The 25,948-nt window shown below is 52.1% G+C and overlaps 1 protein-coding gene across 5 annotated transcripts in view; it reads right to left on the bottom strand.

Moving 5' to 3' along the window:
* Positions 1-25,942, bottom strand: part of STK32C (serine/threonine kinase 32C) — a 57,761-nt gene extending 31,819 nt beyond the window's left edge. For all 5 annotated transcript variants that reach the window (XR_006168793.1, XM_042818819.1, XM_042818820.1 and 2 more), the window contains exon 1: positions 25,852-25,942. Coding sequence is in view for 3 of the 5 variants with exons in the window: in XM_042818819.1 (XP_042674753.1) it covers positions 25,852-25,936 (85 nt within the window). In the remaining 2 variants the exon portion in view is untranslated. The remainder of the gene's footprint in view (positions 1-25,851) is intronic.
* Positions 25,943-25,948: the final 6 nt, after the last annotated feature.

The following is a 25,948-nucleotide window of genomic DNA, read 5'->3' as shown; positions in this document are numbered from 1 at the left end:
CCATCTCAAACTGAAAGCTGACGATGTACGATGTACGCTGCCCAGCCACTGCTCACACCATGCTTTGCCCTTGGGGCAAGGCTGGTGATCAACCCAGATTAAAGCAGTCAAAGAGTTCTCATAGGAGGACGCAGACACCTTGTCATCAGAAACCAAATGCAGACACTGAAGAAATAAACTGTGCAGAAAGAAACCTTGCCACTGTAACAGAGCAGCTGCAGCGCTCCCAGCCCCGGGCTGAGCAGCACGCCACCAGGGGCTCGTGATGAAACATAAAGCACGAGGAGCAAGAAAAAGCAAACGCTGACAACATCTGTAATAAAACTGTGGATGTTTGAAGCTCAAGGATCATTTTCAAAATTAAATCAAGAGATGGAGAAGCGTAAATCCGCCTGGATGAGCCTCAGCCCCCGCGGCAGCTGCAGCACTGGAGCCATGCACACACAGGGTGTTTGTGCCCTGACCTCTGCTCTGCAGCCTGGAGCTCCCTTCTATTTCAGGACCAGCCACAAGATCAGAGAGCGCAGCCTGGCTGGGGCTGTGCCCAAGGCGCTGCTCGGAGCTCATCTCCATCTCCAGGGAAGTTACTGCGACAATTAGCACTACAAATCAATATCTATCAACGATGCATCTTCTTACAGTCCCCTGGGATCATGAATTTGATGCAGATGTGAGAGCTTGCTCTCCTGCCTAAAATCCGAGGGACGCAGCAGGCTGCTGAGGTTTGTGCTGGCTTTAAGTCAATAAAAGATAAAATCTGACACGGGGAAAAGAAAAAAATCTGTTCAAAGTCTGCATGAACACATTTGAGTCCAGAAGATCCATCTTCATGAGTGACACCACAGCACAACGTGATTGTTACCTCTGTGCTCCAGCCCTGCCAGCACTTCAGGTCAGCTGCAACTTCCCCCTCCTGCATGCACTGCAAAGCCAGGAATGGCGCTGGCTGTCACCAAGTGCTGCTGAAAGCTCCCCACAGCCCATCAGCCCCAGCAAAAACACCAGGGCCCCCTTCTCCCAAAGGTGGGCTTTCTTACAGCCTGTTTCCATGAGTCAGTTTCAGTCACCCTGCAATATTCACACCAGGCGGCCAAACCACCTGTCCTTTTCCAGATTTTACCTTCCTAACACTTTCCTGTTTCTCACACAAACTCAACTTTCATTTCAGACTGTTTTCATTTTCTAAGATACCAGGACGAAAATACAACTCAAACCATCTCATTCCAGAGCAAGCTTATACAGCAGCATCTTCTCACTCTTACTGCTCAAGTACATTCCAATCATTTCCTGAAAACACAGTACGAGCTGGAGCTGCACATCTGAGCCCTCACTGCTCCATGCCTGGCCCTCATGCTGCCCTCACAGAGCGATTCTCCTCCAAAGCCTCCAACAAGGTACTCAGGGTGCAGCAGAAGTGAAGGCAGCCCAGTCTGGACCATCTGCAGGCACAGAGGGGCAGTTCCCCCCCCCACTGCAGTGCAGGAGGACACCAGCCTTGCTGCTTGGCTCCTCATCCAAAATAGAGCTGCAGCCCCCTGCAACCCCATGCATGTCAGGAGCTGAGCGGCACCCCATGAGCTGTGCCCGGGCTGTGCAATATTTAAGCCAATCCAGCAACGCCTGATGATGTCTGGAAGCATGACAATACCAGTGTGGTTTGCAGCTAAACTCATGCAAACCCACGCTTAAGCAGAAAGGGGTGACACAGAAGCTGCTGGCTGGAGCTTCTGCCCTGAGGACGCACAGAAGCTCTTCTGTGCCATGGCAGAGGTCCCACCAAGCACTCTGCAGTGCCCCAGCAGCACTTCCCTCTGGCTTTGCCCCTGGGCCACTCTGGCAGCAGGTGGCTGTGGCTGTACAGCTGGAGGGCACAGGCAAAAATGGACAGTGTTGAAAAAGCATGCAGGTTTTACCTTACTCCCACTTAGAGCAGGAAGCTTTTGAAATTCTGCTATAAAGATGAGTGGATCTTTAATGCAGTTGTTACTGCTTTGAGAGGAAGCAATTTGTCAACCGAACTTAATTGCCCTATTTGAAATTTCTGGGAAGCCTGGCAGTCAGTGTCAGCACTGTGAGCCCTCAGCCTGCACCACAGCAGTGCAGCACGAGGGCAGGGAAGGCTTCACACCACACACCAACACAGCACAGTAAGTGCGTGCATTAAGAGCAGGAGGAGATGTGATTCTCCAGCATGCTTCTTCAGGCATTTGCCAGTTTTTGGTGCTGTGTAATACAACAAGAAAAGAATAGAATTTTTCACAGAACCACCTCAGCCCTCCATTTGAGTGGCAGCAGCACAGCAGCTGGCAGAGCCTCCTGCCTGCAGTGCCCCTGCCTGGGAGTGAGCACAGCACGGATCTCCCACCCGCTCCCAGTGCGAACCTTCCTGCAGTGAACTGGCGGGGTGGGAGGGATGCAGAGGGCCGGCTGCCGGCTTTGTGCACTGCCATCCCCTCTGCAGCTCCTTCTGTGTCAATCACTGCAATGGTGCTGAATTATTTACCGCTCACAAAGCGTGTTTTCGTTGCCCAGAGTTAGCAGTCGAAGTTACTTGCAGAAATAGGTCAGCCTCATCCCAGGGAAGAATTAACATACATTTCTTGTGCTCCCCCCAACGTTTCTATCTTTATACTCTGCTCCACATGAGGACGGGACAATTTTCAACTCCCTGCATTTTTCATGCTGCTCCATGAGGCTGAGCCTGCAGACTCCACAACCCCACCCAGAAGCAACAGTCGGGGGGCTGAGCAGAGCTCCTGCAGCACTGCGATGGCTGCAGGCTGCACCGCACGGCTGGGAGGGCAAAGAAGTGCAGCTTGGTGGGCGCAGCGGGGGCACGCAGCACCACGGGCCACGCGTCTCACCCAGCAGTGCTGCCCCGTCTCACCGTGCTGCAGGCTGAAAGCTCTCCTCTCAGTGCGAAGCGCCCCTCACCGTGTGCCACACGTAAGGAACTGGCACAGCGGGGTCTCACCTTACACAGCTACTGTGTGAAGCCTGAGCACAGCTGCGCTTGCTGCTTGCAGGCCCGGCTCCATCAGGAAGAAGCCCACCGACAGCCTGGGAACTCCAGGGTCCAAGCTGGGCTATGCCCACAGTGGCAGCGGCAGTCTGGGCACGGCGCTGCCAGCAGTCAGTAGGAGCCCTTCCCACTGAGCAGCGACTGTCCTGCAGGGCTCTGGAAGGTGCCACCTCACACACGGGGCGCCGGCCACGAGCACAGGGACGTGCGGCAGCCCCATTCCACAGCACACAGCTGGCTGCTGGCAGCAGAGGGCACAGAGGTGGCACGGGCAGAGGAGCCACAGCGGAACACGGTCCTTCAGACACACTGCAGCTCGGTGGGACATCGCCTGGCGGCAGTGAGGGGCTGTGCACTGTGCTGACTGCAGCATCGCTTTGTTCCTGCTGCACACGGAGGTGACGTTCCCTCCTCAGTAAGAACAGAGCTAATAACAGCATTGCACACAAGCCAAGCTAGCATTAGATTCAAACCACCTGTTCGGCTCTACAGCAAGCAGCAGAACACCAACTCCTACTAACTCGTAACACTTGCCCAACACTAACTCTTGCCAGGAGAGTTCATGCTGAAGTGGCACAACTCCTCATGCACAGCAGGACCAGCTCTTTTGCCTTAAAATTAATGATGTGCATCCAGGTGGCACTTGATATTCCTCCTTCCTTAGCTACACCCAGCAACGCACGTGTAATGATTGTGCTGCACATACGCCAATGGAGATAATTAGGACTCCTGTAGAGCTGAGCTCAACTTTTTCAGTGCTGTCTAAACCAAGAACAAAATGTTCTGGAAGCCATACTGTGTAGCACAGACTCTGTGCAGACAACTTCTCCAAATCCACAACCAGCCAGTAACGTTTGCTGGGAAAAAGGAAAATGTTTCGCAAGATAACAACTAAACACTCCATTTCCTGGGCTTCCAAATCCATCCACCATTGTCTCTGGTTTCAAGAGAAGAAACTGAGAAACGAGTCAAAAAACCCTCACTTATATGCGCTTCAAAATGGACTGTTCTAAAGACTAACAAACATAAAGCCTCAGTTTTAGAATACAATAAACAAAATAAATTACTCCATCCGTGAAACACTATTGATGTGCAGAGGGTACAGCAGTCAAGTGAACAGAAATCAGCCCCAGAAGCACATGAGGACAGCAAGAACTTCTGCTAGCTGATGGTGCCATCGCCATGGCATGTGGGATGCCTTGGCCACAGCAGCAGGAAGCCAGCAGGGCTCCAGCAGAATACATGCATGCTCTCGAGAGCCAGTTCAGTTGTTATGGCATCAGGCTGTAAGATTAAGCTACTAAAAAATGCACCTCTGGAAGGGCTGCTTTCTGAGAAACAGGTTATCAGCAGTAAGAGCCTGCAAACAGAAAGACTTCAAACCATCCAACCTGTACCAGAATATTACTGATGAATAGTATGAATCCAAACCTTGTTATTTCTAAAATAATTTAATAAACACTCAGCAATATGTTGCTCTCCTGGTTATGTTTTTTTTCCAATTTGCATTGACTTATTTAATAAAATCTTTTTTCCATCTGCTCGTTATTCTTGCACCAGTGTTATCTGACTGTCAGGGAAAAATAACGAACCCAGAATATAACTGTCACCGTCAGAAAAGCCCAAACTTGAGGGTATTTTCCACCAAACAGGACACCATTTTTAAACTGCTGCCATCCACTCTGCACTCATTCTGAGAGGCTTAATAAGGAGCCACACGAGGTGCAGCAATGAAGTGCCGTTTTCCAGGCTGAGCTCAGCTGCCCGCAGCGCACATCAGCTCCAGCACCAGTGGAGTTCACACTGAAGAAGGGGTTCTTCTCCGCCAGATTTCAGGGCCTACAGCAATTCTCTTCTGGCAGTACTTACAGGGAGGAAACCACCTCCTGAAAAGCCCTCTCCAACTGACCTCCCAGCAGCAGAGGGACCGTGCCTGCAGGGCTGCCCACGGCACAGCGGCCCGAGTCACAGCTGCGGAGCCTTCAGCGAGGGGCCGGGAGCTGCTGGGAGCAGCAGGGGCACGGAGCGGCCCGGCCCTGGCCGGCAGCTGCCGCCCGCAGCCCACCGAGCTGTGCGGACACACGGCCCCTCTCCCACATCTCCGCAAGGACGGCACAGCACCCCGAGACAAGGAAAGCCCAAAGCCACGGGGCAGAGCCCCCGCGATGGGCCCGGCGCCGCAGCCCCCAGGGCACACGGTGCCCGCTCCGCCCAGCAGCACGTCCCGCCTGGGGCTGGCTGCTTGCAGGGCCAAGAAGCCCAACGCCCACAGGCAGTGCCTTCTGCCGGCACAGAGCTGCAACCAGCACCTCCCACACCAGCACAGAAGTTTTGAAACCAAATCCTTTTAATAAGCAGCTCTCTTGCACTCCTCCACCGCTGAAGGACCGCTGGGTCAGCCCCATTAGGTCCTACTCAGAACGTAAATCTCAAACGCTCACGCCTGCAAACAAGACGGAACCCTCCTGTTCTGGACACTGACATGCTATGCTGTGCATATGAGTAAGCGGAGAATTTCTAAAGCACAGCATGGCACGGCCTCAGCACCACATGCAGAAATAAAAACTGAGCTTTAGTCAGCCCTCTCTCGTCCCCTTCATTCCCTGCCCATTGCTGCTTACTCCCCCCTTCTCCTGTTGTTTCTCTTCCAAGTCTGCATTTCTCTCCTCCCACTAGAAGTGAGAAGTCTATAATACACAGGTGCCAACAAGTTCCACCTGTGCCTTTGTAATTATTATTTCCTCCTATGCCACTGCGTGTGGAAAGAAGATGGGAATGTTGTCTGAGCCACACGTACTGACATTACGTGCTGCTGGGCTCTCCATTATGCACAGTGTCCTGGGCCTGGGTCTGTCTTGGAATGGAAGACAGCGGTGGGAACGTGAATGATCTGTTCAGAACACCTCTGGTCTCAGACGTGCTGCCATTCACAGGACAGTGTAGACAAGATGCTGTATGGCCTTCCCTGGGGGCCTCAGTCCCAACCCTTCAGTGCCCCCCCGGGAGCCTCAGTAACAGTGCAGGAGCAGCGAGCAACAATGAGATGCATTACACAACGACAAACAAGAGAAAATTGTGCCATCTGGACTTGATGGACTTCCCATTTACATGTCACAGCATTTCACCTCCCAGATTATCTATCGGCTGATGCACCGGATTTAAAGCAATTCCTTCTTAAATAAGGATGTTGTTCTTACGTGGCAGCTACACACTGCAAATGTTTCCATTAAAAATGATTCATTAAAAATGAAAAAAAAGGGAAAGGAAAAAATAAGCCAAGCTCAGGAGAGGTCGGCACACAGCTGGGAGCTCAGCGCTGCATCAGCTGCATGGAAGGAGCGTGCGTCTGCCTCTCATTAGAAGCAAATTACAGAGATTAAAACCAACAATGCTGTGAATTCATGGATTTCCACCGACTCCCAGCACCGCCAGCCCTCGTCACAGCATGCAGGATCCCTGCTGGCCCCTGGGAGGGCAGCGAGCTGCGACTTACACGGGGAAGTAAGGAAAAGCAGGGTGTGTGTGATACTGCAGCACCCAGCGTGTGTGTGAAGGAGCGACCCCCTATGCAGAGCACTAAATGCAAGCTCGAAATGCACAACTCGAGCTCCAATGAGTCCTGTGTTCACTGAAACTGATGCAAAATCCCCCCAAAATAAAAGGGCTGCAATTATCTCTGCAATCGTTCCACTTTAGCACAGAGGTGAGCACAGCGCTGATCCCTGCAATTAAAGCCCTCTCCCACATGCAGGCGATGCTCTGCCTGCCCTCCTTGCCTGCCTGTAACCTTCTGCAGACCTATCTGTGCTCTGCCACATTTCCCGTGGCTGCACCACGTTTGTTTGCACCTCACGCAGCCCCTGTGCTACACGTGCTGTTAGGAGCAGGTTATTTACATCTTTCCTAACTCCCAGTTTCAAAAATTTCTGATAACTGACAGCGAACCAAAAAAAAAAAAAATAAATTGCAACCTTTTCCTCCTCTTTCCTCACTGACATCTCGAGCACTTTCCAGTTAGACTTAATGAAGGGAAAGTGTTCTCCTTATTCCCTAAAGGCAAATATGAATCTCCTACCTTCTGGAGAACAGAAAAAATTGCTCAAGATCTGTTTCCTCTTGACTAAAAATAGTGACAGGAAGACTAAATGTCTCCTGAAATAGCTTAATGGCACCCAGGTATATTCAAAGAGCCACCATCAGCTTTAAATACATGAAGAGATACTTATATTAATACGCCAGTATTTTCACACCATAATTAACCACTGTGGGCAAGCCATGTGCTGCCAGAGGAATGAGGTACAAACACAGCACGTCTGCTTGGCAGAGCCTCCACGCACACATTTCAACCAGCAAAGCCACAAGGACACAGCCTGTGTCCAACCTCCCACTTTAAAATCCCTTCTTACCGCAGCTTGGTTCACCAGAGCTACCTGGGGGTCATGAGGAGAGGGGGAGACATTTTTTCTTGCCTTTTTACCCCTTCTTAGTGTTTTCCCTTTCCCTGAGCTGCTTTACGTGAGCTCACAGCCCCCTCAGCGCAGCGCTGCCGATCACAGTCTGCAGGACGCGAGCTGCTCCATCATTCGCTGCATTTCACCATTCATAACCCATCTGCGTAATTAAAAAAGGAAAGAAAAATCTGAAAGAAACAAAGCCACTAATTACATTAGATTTTGGTCTTGGCATTTCTCTAAACATCTAAGAAAATTACTCCTGTGAGTGATTTCTCCACTTTTAGCACAAGAGGAAGCAGGGCACACACAGCTCCCAGCACAGCTGGCAGTGCTCAGGACACACTACTTTTCTCTAATGCAATTCTTTCAGCGAAGGATTCAGTCTTATTCAGACCAAGAGATCAGATGCAGACGCATCCAGCATCAAAACCAAACCCAACCCATGACTACACAGTGTCTTATCTACCCGCTTCGGATCTGCAAGAAGGATGACAGAACAAACGATGGGCGCTGAATCATCTGCAGACATGAAATTCTGCCTCACAAGTCATAGAGCCATAAAATGGCCTGGGTTGAAAAGGACCACAATGATCACCTAGTTTCAACCCCCTGCCGTGGGCAGGGTCACCAACCACCAGTCAGCTCGTAGCCATCTTAAGTACAAGAAGGGTAAATGTTGTGAATACGTAGGCAATTTTCCCATCTTTTCACACTGCCGTGTCAATTAGTGGCTGACTTCGCCGTGCTCCAGTGGCAGCAGGGCGGAGGGAAGGCACCCAGCTCTCCCAGCAGAGGCACAGGCTGACAGCCCTGCTCTGCCTGCCCTCCATCGCGCAGCAGTGCACGCGGAGCTGCACCCAGCAGCCCCAGGGCTCACTGAGTTCACCAGGACTGCGGCCGGGCAGCTTAACTCAGCTCTATCTGCACAGTTCCGTTGTTAAGTAAGTGTGTAATTTGCAATATTGAATGAAATATGAAATAAATACCACTTGTCACTACCCAACGCTACAACTCCTTTAAGCCTGTAATTACTCACAAAAGCCTTTTACGACCATATAAATCTCCCACGGATCCCTCTCTAAGTAAGTCTGGGCCGAATCGGAAGATTTCCATCCGAGAAGACGGAAATTGATTTGACTGACTTATCCCACAGGCCTGCCCGAAGGACAAGGAGGAGAGGAGAACAGCTCTGCGTGTCTGTCAGCACTGCCCAGAAAGCTGCCAGCAAGGCCCCCAGCTCTGTGCCCACGCTGCTCACCAGTACCACCAGCACGGCACACAGGGCACTCGGCAGAGGCGGCTGACAGAGGAGGAGGCAATGAGGAGGGTATCATAGAATCATAGAATCACAGGGCTGGAAGTGGGAAATAAGAGCTCATCTTTTGTGCCATGAAAATGGGGCAGATGCTTCACAGTAAGCACTGCCAGCACACGACTCACCGACACCAGGCTGGGAGCAGCTCCTCGCGCGTCAGCCAGACCAGCACCGCGGTGTCAGGAACAACCCCGAGGGTTTGACTTTGTGCTGCAGTGGAAAGTCAGCACTGGTCAGATGTGCCGAAATGCACCGCCTCCTGTCCCAGGACTGCTCTGACAAGCTGCACCAAACGCAGACTCCATGGGGGGACTGTCATCAATTCTATAGCTGGGCAGAGCCACGTCTGGCACATGAAGCACTGCAGGCCCCGTGGGGACATCAGATGTATGCAGAACGCACACTCTGCCTTTTCTTATCAGAGGTCCCAGTTAACGTTGTCAAACGTAAGGTATTTTTTTGTGTGTCTTTAGAGCGAGAAGTACTCAAAATGCATTAATGCCTTGCTCTATTAACAAAGGAACTATGGCAACACAATTATAGTTGCCAAGAGAATTACAGAAACGAGGTTTAATAGTTAGTAAGAGCCGGATGATGTCAGACTCATCTTTTAAGACCAACCCATATCTGTCCATTAGAACTTAATGTCCCAGAAACTTGGGTTGGCCAGTATTAAGCAGTCTTCCTTTTATCCCAATTATCAGTAACAAAGGCAATTTTCTAAATAATAGGTTAGAGTTGCACAAACTGCGGCCAGAGCAGAGCACGCCTGTGGTTCCCAGCACAGCTATGAGCCCCTTTTGTGAAGCAGCACTTTCCCCGTCAGAGACGAGAATCAAAATTTAATGTGCTACAAAAATGGAAAAACCACAGAAGTTGCCCACAGAATTTCCATCTGCTCCGTGCCCCGCAGCACACATGGAGCAGATCAAAGAATGTGCTGAAGTAATGTTTGTGTCAACACATTTCTGAACCACGCTAAATTTTTGTTTATCTATTTACTTCAAGCTGAGGTGATTAAAATCTCTTAAGAAATTATTTCCAGCGTAAATTAGTTTCTAAAATACATGGATGATTACTTCAGGGAACGACACCGAGCCGGCAGGCGCACTTGCAGATCTTTTCCTTAATGTGGACAAACCAAAAACGTCCCCATGACTTCTGAAGCCCCCCAGCGCAGCACCTCCAGCTCCTGCCGCCTGCATCCACACCTGCTGAGCATCGGCCAGCAGCGCAGGCGAGAGGCAGAACGCATGGACACAGGCAGCATCCCTGCATCTCCCCAGAGGAGCCGGTAACAAAGGTAAATTACCTACACTGGTGCAAGTCAGATTTTCCCTTTAACAAAACTAAAAATCACACACGTTGTGTTTACCTTGACGCCGGCATACAAGATGTGCTCCTGAACCACACAATATCTGCAGACATCTTCTATTTCAGGAAGCAAGCCTCCAGCTCCCTTCCACTTGTGAAGCACTGAAAGCCTGTGATTACCATGGAGCACACGTGGCCTTGTTGAAAAACACAAATAAAGCAAGAGATGGGGAGCAGTGCTGCAGGCCCTGAGCAGCGCCCTGAGCCGGGAGCACCCAGCTCCCACCTGGGAGGGCCAGGCAGGTAGGACAAACGGAGCCTCATCAAAGGGATGAAAAATGCTCTTTAGTAAAGGAAACGAAGTAAGCACAGCGGGGATACAGCACTGCGAGATCAGTTACATCACACAAAAACCCACGTTCTTTGCAGGTGACCTCGACAGGCTCTGAAGATGGAAAAGCCAGATTTTAAATGGGCTCCAAGCTGCACACGTGTTCTCAGCATAGAAAATTTCGCAGGATTGCAGAATATTGCCCAAAAGCCAACTTGTCTGCCCCAAGCTCTGCTGCTACTGTCATCACTGGAGACGTGGCCCTACCCGAGCATCAGTTCAGACCTCCTCACACCTCTCTGTTCTCGGGCACACTCTATGCTTGGCAGCTTTCAGCTCACGGATCCTTTAGCACATCCCACCTTTGACCTACTGCATCTTCCACACCTCCCTTTCATTTCAGACTCCAGTGCTGCTTCCCACGCAATCAATCACAAACACTTCACGCTCCCAAAGAGAAAGACTGGGCACTTATCTCTGGTTACTTCTAGATTTCTCCTGATTACTCCTGACTCTGCTCCCCTTACTCTACAACGCAAAATTGGATGTTGCCAGGTCCTCCAGCAACAAATTGATTTCTTAGAGGTTTTTGCCCCAACGGATTCAATCAGGTCACCAGCCAGGATCTCAGCAAGCGACTGCAGCTCCACGCAAACTGAGGGCAGGATGAGGCACAAGATCTCCCCACGTCCATGTCAGCACCACGAAGCCACCAAGCCCAGGAGAACCCAGCAGAGCCTTGCTGTGCCCAGGGCCAGCACAGCCGTGGGTTTTGCATGTAACCACAGCACAGCTGGGTGAAGCTGCCTCTGTGCAGAGCTGCCTGCTGCCCTGGGAGCACCTGCGGGTCCCAATGAGCCAGAGGCATGCAGAGCCCACAGCACACATGGTTGTGTATGGGGGTGAGCCAGAGGTCATTGGTACCGAAATGTTTTAGCAACCCCTCAGCAACATTTCAGGAACAAGAAATGTACGATTTGGAGCAATTTCTCAGCTAGCATCCTTTCTACGAAGAGATTAAAGCCTCGATTCTTCATGTGAACATTACATGAGATAAGGAAACGTTCTCTATGAAGTGAACATCTTAATAACAGATGGCTCATATTTGGATCATTCTATCATAAATATAATAGTCACCATTTGGAATAATATGAGCAGTACAGCTGTCCATTGTTCCCACGCAGACATTTTTTTGTTCATTAAGTAAGGAAATCAAGCGTGGCAGGAGCACAGAAAATGACAGCACGTCTTAAACACCGACAGGGCGACTCTCCCAGTAGCTTTGCTATTGATTAGGAAGCACAACATGATCCTGCCAACCATTCTGGAGCAAAGCTGTCCTGCCCTGGGAGCAGCACCGAATGTTCCCCCATCTCACTGCTCAAAGAAGGGCCCGCAGATTGGGAAGGGCTGCCTTTCATCTCTGCGTTTCTCCACATAAACCTCTCAACTACCAAAGCAAACAATAATTAAATCGAAACCTTACCTGTTACCTCTGTGATAAATTACGAATTGCTGCATTACGGACACTCGCTAATTCAGAAGGCTGCTAAATAAAACACATCAATGTTCACAACCGCCACCTAATTTAATAACCTCAGACAGCCTCAGTGAGAGCAGACCAGGCTGTGCTCAGTAGAACCAGGCCCTGCAGCGAAGAGGCACAAAAGGAGCACAAATCCAAACTAGGGAAGAGATGACTCAGACAAGGCTGTTAGCATGAGGTAGCTGATAAAAATACCCTGAGGACGTAAGGGAAATTGCAAAAACACTGATTTGATTCTCAACCGGTACAGCGGGGCCCATTTTCTTCTTCTTTGTTGCCTAAGCAAACCCTAAACCTGAACACCAGCAGCATCAGGGATGGGCCATCGGGAGCCGTGCAGAAATGCACACCACCGCCCCAGGGCTGCTGTGCTCTGCACACCAGGCTGCGCTCACTCTGGCACGCCGTGGTCGCACTCCTTCCCTCCCCTCCCCAGGCTGGGTGCCCTCCCACCAGTGCTCCCACCTCCCCGTTCTGGGGAATGCACCCTTTCTAAGTAGCTGGTGTTGAGATTGATAGGAAAAGTGTGACAATTTTCTGAATTGTAAGGAAAAGAGCACCACACCCAGGAGAGTATGGCGTTACTAAGTCCAAAAAGCAGATTGATTAATCAGCTCCATGTCGAGCTGGGAACAAAACACTGCAGTCTGCTCTGTCACTGCGAGCTCCTCCACAGCAGAATGCCTGCAAAGGCCCAGGTGAACGTTTCTCACTTCCAACAACAAACACCTCTAAAGACAGACATTAATTTCTTTGAGGCTTTTGTACTGGAGCAGAATAAGCTACCTCTATCTTACCAGTTTGCAAAGCAAATTTTAGTTCAGAAGCCGGAGATTTGCTTCTTTGCGAAGTGCATCTCTAAGTGCCATTAAGTAACAGACACCTATTGAATTGAAGTCTGTAACTCGGCACAAATCTCTGGAAATAGTTTCTCAAATTACTTCTTTGAAATGTTTCTCACGACCTTCACCGTGAGCAGAGGGAACAGAGATGGCCCCAACCACGTCCAGCCCCAGCCACGAAGCTCTGGGCAGCAACCCGCCCCTCTGCAATGGGGCTGCACCACAGACCTGGAGCACACACACCGTCACATGCACTGTGCTGTCAAGAGCCTCTCGTCAGCCCGGAGTCCCAAAGCATTTGTCAGAAAAAAATAAATACCAAATAAAAGTCCAGCCGCAGCCTTAACGTGCTCCCATCTACATCAGTGGTTCGTCAGGCAACTGGGTGAGGCAAAATGGAAACTGTCACTGAGAGCTTTGGAAAATCCTATTAATTAACAGTGTGTCAACCGCGTGAGGCACGCTTTAATGATACATTGAAAGACACGTGCATTCCAAGCTATTCCTTGTTAACTAATTACGAAACGCAAAGTCATTGCCAATTTACCACTGCATGACAACGTTACAGCTGCCTTCGTGTTGGCACAATAGGCTTAGGCTCCAAAATAGATCCCTCACAGGCAGAAAGCGATTAACAGGAATATCAGGCAGAGCAGGCCGTTGTCCTGGTGAGCAACTGCTGGTACCCACAGCTTTGAACAGAGCTCACTGTGAGCATTAACACACTGTAATACCTGAACTTTCTAACTCAAAATAAGCGAACGCAAGCATTAATTTTTCCCCTTTACTTTCCTTCTTCTTAGCCCACTTCCCAAAGGTTCAAATGAGTCATTCTCATTGACTGCTCTGTGCATTACTTATGTCATTTCCTTGCACTTAAGCTGCAAAAATGAATGTAAAACCAGAGAAGCTGGAAGTTCACCATATTTTAACTTGGGTTTTAGCAACTAGGCTTCAGCTCCAGTAACCGCATCGCACTTTAGCAGAACATCTTTGTTTACACCAAACACACCACATAACATTCAGCAGTATATGAGGAAGGATCGTAATGAAAATTGTACTGTAATTGTCAAAACATATAAGCAACACTTATTTTGCTCATTTACCCAGATAAATTTGCATAGGAAACAAAATGAATGTGTTGGATGACGGATGTAAGTGAAGCGTGTGGCAAAACAAGAAACACAGCCGTGGGCTGCAGGGCCGGCTGATGAGCAAAGGCAGCCACAGAGCGTGCACAGCTGGGCTGCAGTGCGAAAGCCGCAGCAGCTGTGTGTTCTCAGGGACAGCCCTTACAGCACACGCATTGCTTCTTCTACACAAGACCCAGAACGGAGCCAGGGCGTGGTTGCAATGGGACGCAGAACAACGGGACAGGCAACCCCAAGCCCTCGCTCAAGTCCCTGAAAGAACGTTCCTCTCACTTGCTTTTTAATTAACCATCAATAATTAACATCGCCCCAGCAGCCTCAGCAGAGTGCCTCTTAATGGTTTTCTCTACCCTCTAACTACAGAACAATTTAATTAAAGAGCGATCCTCGTCAAGCCAGCAGGTCTGCTCTTCTGCAGCACCAAACCCAACAAAGACACTTTCCTTTCAGTTGTTCCTATAATTAAGTCTACATAAGCACTGCTTTAAGTTTAGTGATTATCCTGCCCACCCCCATAGCAGCACACAGCCCAGTGCTGATCACTGTGAGGCACCACCGACCGTCCAGCTCCACAATGATGGTAAATTTGGTTTCCCCTTCTTTCCCCTTTGTGTTTCTTTAGAAGTGCTGACAATGTCAGCATTGTGCTTGAAATCGGAGCCCTCAGCATAACACACTCAGGAGCTACGCCTGAAGTGGAAAAAGCCAGCTATGCAGATGAGATTCCGTGCTTGAGTAATTAAGCCAGATACAGGAACAAACACTCACAGACTGCTCAGTGCAAACAGCGCAGCAGCAACTGGCCCGTTCCCTGTATCACTCCCTGCTGTAAATGTCAGCTTATTTTTGCTATTTTTTCTTCATGCTCTCTGACATTAATCAAGTAAATTTAGAAACAACGGACTACTCCTTTACATAGCAATACTAAACCTGTGGAAATCGGTGCCCTGAGATGCAGGCAGAGTCCCCAGCTGCGTGCTGACAGCACCGTCGGGTTGTATTACTGCTGACACGCCAAGAGAGCAATAGCAGCCAGGCTGTTTCTCCAAGGAACAAACTGGAGGGCAGAGATATTCCTCCCTGCTGCACCGCACCTCTCCTCAGCTGCTCTAAGGCCACTCGTGGAGCTGGGATGCTTCCCAGACGCTTCAGAAGACTAATTCAGTGCCAGAGTCGCACAGGAAGCAAGGAAATGATGTTATCCGCTTGAGAAAAACGAGAAAACAACGTTTTGGTGGCTGCCTGCAGAACGGGACGTCAGGGCGGAGCCGCGGGGAGCGGCGCTCAGCACCACGGACAGCAGCCGCGGCTCCCGCAGCCCGGCGGCCTCCCGGGGCGGGGAGCAGCAGAGCAGGGCGGGAAACCCGGCGCCACCGCAACAGCGCCGGCAACGGCTGCCGTCACACGAACGCAGCGCCGAGAGACGGAGCCCTTGGGGAGGAAAGGATAAGAGCCTTTTTGGTATCAGAACATCAGCGGGATTCGGAGTTACACAGAGCTGCTGCTATTGCGCTGCTTGGAAAGGCTCTCACGCCACTGTCGGAAAAATTTTAACATCAATTACTAGAAAAGTTTTCAATATTAGTAATTAACAAATGCTTTTCTGTGAAAAAGTGAGTCATTCACGTTAAACTCGGTAACTGTGGGTAACTGAAGTCCTCACGTACTGTTTTGTGTGTAGCCACAGAAGGCAACAAAGACCGCTCTCAGGAAGAACGGGGGCTGCCCACTTGTTGGCTGACTTCACGTTTTATGCAGAACGCAGAGCTATGGTGAACAATGGGCTCCGCAGCAACTGGTGTGTGATCGACCCTGTGGGACAGGAAAAGGCCCCGTACCTTTATCACACACAGCCCCGGGGCCGTTTGTGCCGTGGGACCCAATCCCCACCGACAGCCTGGTGCAAGGTTCCTCACAGCGCGTTCTGGCTCTTTCCAGCTCTCAAACTGAGGAGTGCAGAGGCGCGCTGCCCTGTGCCCCATCTGCACCGCCAGCACAGGAGCTGCGAGCTGCAAAGGGCTCCTGCTGCACACCTCCTGCCAGTGCCTTCCAAACTGCGCCTATTGCTGCACTCCATCACTGCTTCACTGCATCTCCTTTCCTGCAGGAACGGTCTCTGTGCTGGGAGCCATATCTGACAGCACTGCAGGCTCCCACACCCCACCACAGCCCTACTCTGTCAGTAACCCATACCTGTGGCTGTGCAGCCGCCCCTCAGAGCTTCCAACCAGCATTCCCTCATTCCTGAACTGGGTTTTCATCCTAAGGGACTTTTACTATTTGCCACAGCATAAGGAAGAACAAGACTGTCTTTCACATCCATTTCACTGTGGCTGGTAACAACCATTGGAACACAGGAGAGAAAAGGCAAAAGGCACTGTCTGTCTGTGCACAGATGGGGCCGTACGCCTCCGCTGCAGCAGCAATTCCATCGGGTCAGGAGCACCCAGCACCTCCCCTGTGTGGGAAGGTGAGCACACACCAACCCTGCAGTGGTGCAGCTCAGAGACACTTTGATATCATCGCTCATCATCTGTGGGTCACAGAATCACAGAATGGCAGGGGTTGGAAGGGAGCTCCAGAGATCAGAGTCCAACCCCCCCGCCAAAGCAGGTTCCCTACACCAGGTTGCACAGGTAGGCATCCAGGCAGGTCTTGAACATCTCCAGAGGAGACTCCACCACCTCCCTGGGCAGCCTGTTCCAGTGCAAAAGAAACAGTCCGTAAGAAACATTTTATCCAAAAGAACTGCAACTGGAGATGCACTTACCAAAATGCAACTTGCTTGGTTTTTTTTAACGTCTATTTACTGCAGCTCTAAAAATGCTGCACATATCATAACTACAGATTTAAGAGCGGTCTCTGCTGCAGCTTTCTGCTACAGCATTTCACTCCACTCAAGCACTGCGAAGAAAATTTTAACAAGAAAACAAAGAAAAAACACTTTCATGAAAAAGAGCTGGAGCCGTTCCTTTCTGCTCAGTTCTTGGCAGCTGGACAGACGAGTACCACAGGGATTCACTTCATGCCTGCGATGATGTCCTCAATGCATGCACATAATGGGAGCCACAGGAGCAGACTGGGGCACCCAGCAGTGCTGCGCTCAATCCCACATGGGGCACTCAGCAACTGCAGGCCTGGCTGCCTCACCAGGCAGGCAATTACACGTGCGTGCATTTTAAAAAGCCGACAAGGTCTTCATTTACTCACACGGTGATGTGAGCAGCGTGTGGTATCTGCACACACACTGTACTTGCAGCTAATTTATACACTACCCAGTTAAGACAGCTTTCCACGCGACAGCACTGTCAACACAATTATGATAACTCGAAAACAAACTCTGGATTTTCCTCCTCAGCAGAAGCACCAGTGCAGCCTGCAGCGCACACGTGGCCCCGCAGCGCTATTTCAGGAGCACAGTCCTATCTTTGTCCTGGCAGTGACGAGCAGCAGACACGCGCTCCCAAAATACCTTCAGCAGGGAGGAGCCAGTTTGCTCTCTCTCCATCAGCGGTGCCTCAGCCCTGTGGGAAACGCGGCCACAGCACTGACAAACCCAGCTGGAGAGCAGCACAGCAGCACCAGGGCCTGCCGTGGTTTGGAAAGAGAAAGAATCGCCCTCCAGCCTGAATGGGAGAAGAGATGCTGAACCAAGCGCAGAAAAACACTACGCCAAGGCTGGAAGGAACACGGAGCTAAAACCACTGCTTAAGTTTTACAGAGGGGCAAACAACAACACAACTCTTGTTGCTGTTACTTGGTGTTTTGACAAACAGAAGCAATTTGTCCCAGTTAAAAGAAACCTGGTGCTTGGTGCATAATTTCACACACTGATCTCTGTAGGAGAAAGCCACGTCGGAAGATGCACGTTTCAGTGCACCATACGTGAACCAATCCCTCAGTTCTGCTCACCACGGTGCTTGTTTTGACACCTGCTCACAATTTTTCTCACTTTGGCATCTAACGTGTGATAAAAACCAAACTGAACAGCAAACACCTGAGCTTGTGCTGTGCCACACACAGCATCCGAGCTGCACACAGACCTGCCCTGCTGTCACAGAGTTACCACAGGACCTCTGCACAGCACTGACACGGCAACATCCTCACCTGCCCCCACACCTGCCTGTATGGAGCAGCCGCACTGAGACGCAGCAGGACTGCTGCTGGCTGCCAGGCAGTGTGCAGGTGCTGGGATAAGCCGAGCACAGCACCGTGCTGCGGGAGCAGGACAGCCACCTCTGCTGCTGAGCACCGCGTGCTATTCTACAATCACAGTAGAATGAGCAGTGCAGGCTGGAAAAGCCCCTTCAGATCCCCAAGCGCAGCCCACGTCCCTCAGTGCCACATCCCCGCAGCTCTGAACGCCTCCATGGACGGGGACTGCCCACCCCTGGGCAGCTGTGCCAGCGCCTGGCCGCTCTCTGGAGAACAAACTGCTCTGATACCAACCTGACCCTGCCTGGTGCAACGTGAAGCCACCACCTCTCATTCTATCGCTGCTATTTGGGGCACAGGCCAACCCCTACCTCACCACAACCTCCTGTCAGGAGTTGTACGGAGCAGTGAGTTCCCCTGAGCCTCCTCTTCTCCTCAGCCAACAACCCCTCAGCCGCTCCACATAAGCCCTGTGCTCCAGACTCTGCACAGCACTGCTGTCCTTCTCCGGACGTGTTCCAGAACCTTGATGTCTTTCTTGCAGTGAAGAGCTTTACTCTCTTCCTACAAGGCAGAGCTCATTTCCGAACAGGCAACAGGCACCATTTCCCAGTTGGGGAACTCAAAGATAAACCCAGCTCATAGCAACAGCTCAAGCCAGCACGCTCTTCCCTGGAAGTGCTCATTACTGGTCAAAGGTGCAGAGATGTACGACAGTAAACAAACACTTCTTCTGTTTGGCGAAAGCCAGGCAGGATGTTACTGACTGCTGGCACTGCCAGGGCAGGCGTGGGGCTGAAGCCTGGCTGGGTGCCCCATTTGCTGGAGCATGGAGAAAACCCAGAACCTGGAACATGAAGTTACTGGGGCTGTTTGAACACCTGTGAGTTATTCATTTCATTACAACATGCAGTACTGAGCCTTTAAAATGCAAATTACTTGGGACCAGGCTTTAGCCTTATTTTCTGTAGAGCAAAAAGCACATTCTCCCACGGTGCAAACAACCCAAGCCTAATATATATTATTTTCTGCACTTCCTACCTTCTAGCCTTGCCTGCCAGCTCCCATTAACTGGGGTTCCAGGAAAACATGCAGCACATTCTCTTTCTAATGGATTGTGCGACATAGTTTTACAAGGTCATTTAGCATTCTCCATATCACGGTTCAAAAAAAAAAAAAAAGACCTTTCACATAAGATATGATACCATACTGACAGTGCAAGATAGCATGAGATGCTGGCAGCATGGAGGAAGATGCACCCACTGACAGCCCGATCCAAGAGGTAACCGTGCTTCCACAGCAACTTGCAGCACACAAAGACCAACTGCACAGCCATCAATATGCTTGGGCAGATCTCATTTCTGCTCAGTTGTCATGGCACTGGCTTGTGGGTGTTTGCAATATGCACTGCCAGGGAGTGTCACACCTCAGCAACACACTTGCCATCCAATGCTTCGAAAGTGCTTTTTCTACACCAAAATAGCACAGAAAATAGTAGTAGCAGTGCCATTTGCAAGGAAAAGATGTGCTCATGAGATGTCCGGAGCCCTCCGAGGTGTGCACACACTGCACTACCTGTGCAGCCAGCAGGAAAGAGATTTCAAAGGAACCTGACTGACCCTGATGGCCTCCAGCACAACGAACGGCCAGCTGACACACACAGCTACACAACAGCCCCACTCCTTCAGCAGCAGCACGTGTGCAGCCCCCTCCTCACCGAGTTCCGGCCTACCCTATGGAGACCAGCTTGCTCTCAGCAGCCAGAGCTTCTGCCCAAGCCTTTCACTCGACTTTTGTCACTATATTCAGGTTCTAAATCAGAAACACATCACAATCCCTTAAATAACCATAGAAGTGGTTCTAAGTACTCCCCCCGTGCTCTCATACTACACAACCTGTCTACACCAGTAGCATTAGAGTCCAGTGCTAGGAAGTGTCTCAGGTGCCAAGTTCCCACATACCACAATGGCTTCTCACCAATTCAGTGTCTTCCTAGTCACTGCTGTTCTCTTTTTCCCCCAAACTGGGTGTCTGAAATACACACGATGCCTTCTGATACCGCCATGCAATCCTTCTCCTCTCACAGGACACACATCACAAGTCAGTATTTTGCACGGTCGTGGGATTTGGTTCAGGGTGGGGAGAAGGGGCTCGGTGAGGGACTGAACCTGAAATGAAGAAAGATGGAAATATTTTTTCCTGAGCAAAGACAGCTGTGTTTTTCCCTTGCACAGACAACGCAGCAGGGAGACCCAGTGCAAGGCACCGGGTCATGCTTCCATGCCTTTAGCCTTACTGCTTTGCTTCCAGGTGCTCAGTACATTTCTCCAGCCCCCCACTCTGCACCAGCCCTGGACAACACGTGCTCCACTCACTGGAAGAACTCGCTGCAGGTTAACACAGAACTGCCTGAAGCACACGAACTCGCTGCTGGTGCCCAAGAGCCAAACAGGGTTATTTTTTGAACCACAAATGATCAGCTTCCAGAACTGCCATTTGAGCTGTGAATACATCGGTACGTGGTGTTCCACTTAATTACACGGGCTGGCTGACCATCACCCACAAGGACTCGGTGCACAGCCAGACCAGGGGGCTGCTGAAGTCAGAGCACCACTCAGCACCTCATCCCTCTGCTGGTCCAGGTTTTCTTTGGGAAAAGCCCCTGAAGAACCACAGGGAGGTGACTCAGCACATCGACGTTCTGGCACTGTCAGATCTCACTGCTTAGCAGTGCTCACAGCCGTCTGTTCACACATCCCAAGCAGTTTTAGTTTTCCATAACTGTCACGTAAAACAACTTAATTCCTGAAGAATTCAAGTGGGACAGAAGAGGATGCTGACATTTATCTTCTCCTGTTAGGAGACACTCAGGTGCTCACAAGCCACATGCCCTCATTAGGGAGATGAAGGCTGAAGCCCAGGTTGGCTCTCAGCTCTCTGCCCTCACAGCTCCTCCTGCACACCTCCCCACACACAGGCACAGAAGCACTCGGATTCACGCTTCTGTCAGCACTGCCGGCTGCAGCTGCCTCCCTGTGACCTGCACGTCACACAGCAGGCAGCTATTACGTAGTTGTTACTGTGATTAGTGGTGCTCTGCCACTGGGGTCCCGGGGTAAGGCAGTAAAACCATTCCACAAGAAACAAACACTGAAAAGGAACCGTTCTCCATGTCTACACACAGACATTCTGTGCGCCCGCCTCTGGATGTCTGTGACCACCATCATGTGAGAACTACACCAGCCATACACGGCTGTGAAGTGCTCATCGCTTCAGAAGTTCCACACAATAAAGGCATCAAGTCGACGCAAATCAACACCTTTCACTTCCAAGGTTGTAATTTTTACCTTATAAAAGCTGACGTTACGCACCACACGACCTGCACCTCCACGTGCCAGGCACCCGCCGCCCTTGGGTCTCAGCACCCGGAACCAAGCACAACAGCTCCTGTTCAGCTCCATTTAATTGCACTTGTAGCCCCTGGAAAACTCAGCTGCAGGCACCGGGGGAAGCAGCGGCAGAACGAGGTCGTCACACCGGGCTGGGGGTCCCAACCCTGCAGCTGTTCAGACCCCTGGGGACCTGGCATAGAGGGATGCAGGCAGTGGATCTCAGGGGGCTCTTCCAGCCTGAAAGGTTCTGTATTTCTGCCATTCTAATGTGATAAAGAAGGTGTTTAAGCCCCTAGAAGCACGTTCTTCAGTCCTATTCTCAGTTCTCAAGCAGACTGTAGTGATTGGGAACTTTAGAGAACAGGCAAAGTATCGGGGGGTTGGACTCGATGATCTCTGGAGGTCCCTTCCAACCCCTACAATTCTGTAATTTGATCTGACATTCTACCTGTATCTTTGACTGCTTTTCTCTGATCTGCCTTCTCCATTCCAATAAAGCCAGCATCCCATGAACCGCAGTCAGATCTGTTAACTTTTCCTTATTTGACTTCAGGAAAGCAGCCTCAGCTGCCCATTGGTTTTCACCTGACCATCTGAAAGCACAACTGCCAAAAAGCTCCAACTTGCCAGACGGAGCGAAGGGCTCCTGCTCTAGGCAGGCCAGGCAGCAGGAACCTGTGACAAGAACCTGCCTCTGGGTAAACTACGCTCCAAAAAAGGCCACGGATCTGCAAGAAAAAAGATCCTTTACAAAAAAAGGAACACAAAGAAACGAACGACAACACTAAACACAGCTTTTCTGACACCTCCTTGCAATTCTCACTCCCTCCTCCTCCCCCCCTGACACTTACTTAGTTACCACTTTGGAACAGAAAGCCTTTATTCCTCCTGTTCTTCAATAACAGGCAGCAAGCGCATCTGCGCTCCCAACCCACAGCCGTGCGAGTCCGGCTGCAGACAGGCTCTGCCTTCCAGCTGGACACGCTGCCGTGAGATCGGAAAACAGGAAGCAGGAGGAGAAATAAAAGCGCGCCTTGGCAGCCCGACGCCGTAACTCACACCTGTGACAGGGCTGCAGCTGCGAGGAGCGGGCGGCCTGGAACCGGAGCTGCCGGCCCGGCTCCGTTCCGCGCCACGCGGCGCCTGGGAGCCGCCCGCTGCCACGCCGTGCCGGGCGGCGCCGCACAGCCGCTGGCCCAGCGCTCGGAATGGCCGCGAGACGGTCGCGGCACGTTACCCCACATCTGCAACTTGCCGCCCGTTTCCATGGGGACGGAGCGGAGCAGCCGCGGGCCGACCCGCCTCCCGGGGTGCGCGAGCACGGCGGCACCGAGCGGAGCGGAGGGACCCGGCGTGCGGGACGTGCGGGGCGGCCCGGCACCGAGCGGCACCGCGGGCGGCACTGAGCCAGCAACAGCCATCTACCGCCAGCAGCGGTCCCCCAGTGCCCGGTCAGGGCTTGCTCCCACCTGAGCAAAGAGCTCCGTTCCTCGAGAGGGGAAGCCTGAACTCCCGCGGTCACACCGCCCAGCGTTGTGCTGCGAACCTCCGGCCTGCCGGAGCTGAGCTGCTGGGAGCCTCCATGAGGAGCGAGGCTGGGGAACGAGAAAGGTGAAGCCGGCAGAGCGCAGGGCATGCAACCGCCGACGCAGACGGCGACAAAAACAATTAGGCTGCCACATTAACACCCCGTAAATCTGCTGCGAACGTGAGGCAGTGCCACCACGTCGGCACGGAGCCCTGGGGTCGGCCCGGCTCAGCGCAAGCCGAAGGTAGAACAACGCCGGATGACTTTGCACGTTGCCCCTCGTGTGCTGTGCGCGGCCGTAGGAGCCCCTGAGAAGGGAGGAGCCCCGGCCTGCTCGCACTTCGGGTATGGGGCACACACACACAGTGCTCTGCTCCCCCTGCCATGCACTTCTGCTCAGCTCAGCTCCCGAGCCCAGCTCACCAGTAAGCAGTCTAGCATAGCTGCGTTGAAGCAATCCTGTTAGCTTCACAACAGCAGTTTTCTGCATTTGGGAAAGCAAACAAACAAACCAACGACTTGTTTGTTCCTTTCCCAGAGTAAGGACAGAAAACACCTCCTGCCTCCATTAACGACAAAAACGTATAAGCCCCACAACACATGGATGCTGTGCAGGGAAACCTTAGTGCCTTTGCTCTGAAGGGAGCCCCGGGAGGGAATGGAGGCACCAGGCTGCACCACCTCTGCTTCTGAGAGCCAGCTCCTGGGCCAGGCAACAAGATTTCTAATGGCTTCCACGGTTATAAGTAAGAAGTCCTACAAAACCCTTACAGAAAGGGATCCATTCTTCTCAATATGAAACAGTTCACAGAGTTAATGACCAACACACTGCCACATACATGCAGGCTTCCTTCACCCCACCTCAACTGCAGCACATCGCAGATTTGGGAGCACTCAGCCCTACAGGGTTGGATTTGCTGGGTTTTTTAGACCTTTTATTTTTTTCCTTTATGTTTTTTTCTCTTTTACACCCAATTGAGAAAATTAGGCTCAGCGTCGCCCAACACTTCTGGCACCGCATCCCTGGGCAGCGGCACCCAAATGGACACATCTCTATCAGCTGCTGTCTGCGCACTGGAAGCAGCCGGTGCCAGTACCCACAAAGATGACAGAACCCATCTCTGCACGTACTGCTGCCTTCAGGAAGCAAACACCAGGCACGCTGCTGCCCTCCTATCGCAGTCAGCTTTCCAACATTTTGCATCCCAGCTCTGAAACCCTCAGAAATATTTCAAAGATTTTATCAGCAAACAGCAGAACACGAGCTGCAGTCTCGCACAGCAGCAGGAACACGAGCATCAGCAGGAGGCATGGAGCAGCTCCCCAGGGGGTTCAGATCAGCCCCAGCAGTGCTAACAGAAGCAGCTGCGTTGGGGTGGCACAGCGCACAGCACCCAGCATGAGGGCAGCGAGGAGCAGGACGCTGCTGGTCAGTGCCAGCCTGCTCCATGCAGGTGCTGCACAGCCCCAGCGCCCAGGTGGTGGCAGGAAGGCAGAGCGGGGCTGCACCACTGCTGCACCCAGCACTGCCTCGACCCCTGAAAAACAGCCAGATGTCCTGCAAAGAACAGGACACCATGCTGCCAGAGATGGAGGGAGCAGACAGGAGAAGCAAATGACAGAGTTTTCCCTGAGAGTCTCGACCTGCAGCGCTCCGTGCCACAATTAAGTGGAGCACAGCAGCCCAGGACCACAGACTGCAGTCACACAGCAGCACAGCATGGAGCAGCAGCAGAGGGCCAGAGTCGGGCAGGCAGCTCCCAGCCCAGAGCCCTGCTCAAGTCAGCCAGGCTAGGCAGCACCAAGCATTTCTATGCCCTAACCTGCACGTGGCAGCACACTGAGCTGAAGGCAATCTCTGGACCTTGTGTTATTACTCATGAGAATAAGCATTTACCTCCTCTTTACACACACCCTTCCACAACCGAAAGGAGTCGGATGCTGGCTCAGGGCAGCTGGGCTCCTGTATGTGCACCACTGGGAAACCACAGGTTAAACGTCACGTCCTCACCTATTCATTTTTTATATCCTTTATTACTGTCTTACTTAAAGTCATCAGCACTGGCCGTCATTCCGCACAATGTCACACACAGAGCCGAAGTACTAACCGCCTTCTTTATCTCAGGAACTTACTGGGACGTCTTAAGGGATCTCCATAGCAACCATGCTGCGCAGCAAACAGGCGGGCAGCCGAACCGCACCACGGAGCGCAGCAGGCACGCGGAGCAGCAGTGCCGGTGAACATCGCAGAGCACTGCTCGCAATCCCCGTTATCAGCGCCAGCAGCTTTTGGCCAGCAGCAGTTCACCCGCAGAGCTCCATTTCCCGGCACAGGCTGCGTGCAGGCGCAGCTCCGTCTGAATTCCGGAGCAAAGTCCCCACCTCGCACCGCTCACCGCTCCTGCCGCCGGCCCGCATTCACGGCCAAACCCTTTCACAACCCCCCGCGAAGGTGCGCGGCCGCGCGCGCAGGCAGCGCGGTGCCGGCCCCACACACCGCTACGGCAACTGATGGGAGCTGGGGGCCGGCGGAGACTCCGACACGCAGCTCCTCTCGGCCCAGCGGTAACGAGGACAAACGAGGGCGAATTACCGCCACGCCGGCGGCTCCCCGTGCCCGACGTACGGCCGCGGTGCTTCCCGGCCCCTCGCGCACATCCCGCACGTCTCCCCACCCCGCCCCGCTCCAACTTTCCCTCCCGCGGCCCCGCGTCGCCGTTCCGACCCGAACTTTCCCGGCCCGCCCGGCCGCTCCCCGCGGATCCGCCGCGCCCCGCAACAGGTGCGGACGGGACGCTCACCGTCCTCCCGCTCGTCGAACACGGGTCTCTTGGAGGAGGAGGCGCTCGCTCCCATCCTCTTTTTCCACTTGCCCCAGTGGAACATCGGGCCGAGCGG

The sequence above is a fragment of the Centrocercus urophasianus genome, unplaced genomic scaffold (genome assembly GCF_019232065.1).
Source record: "Centrocercus urophasianus isolate 14NV4802_14NV808 unplaced genomic scaffold, USGS_Curo_1.0 seq_17, whole genome shotgun sequence".
Taxonomy (NCBI): Eukaryota; Metazoa; Chordata; class Aves; order Galliformes; family Phasianidae; genus Centrocercus; species Centrocercus urophasianus.
The sequence above is the reverse complement of the archived record's forward strand: the minus strand, read 5'-3'. Positions and strand labels throughout refer to the sequence as shown.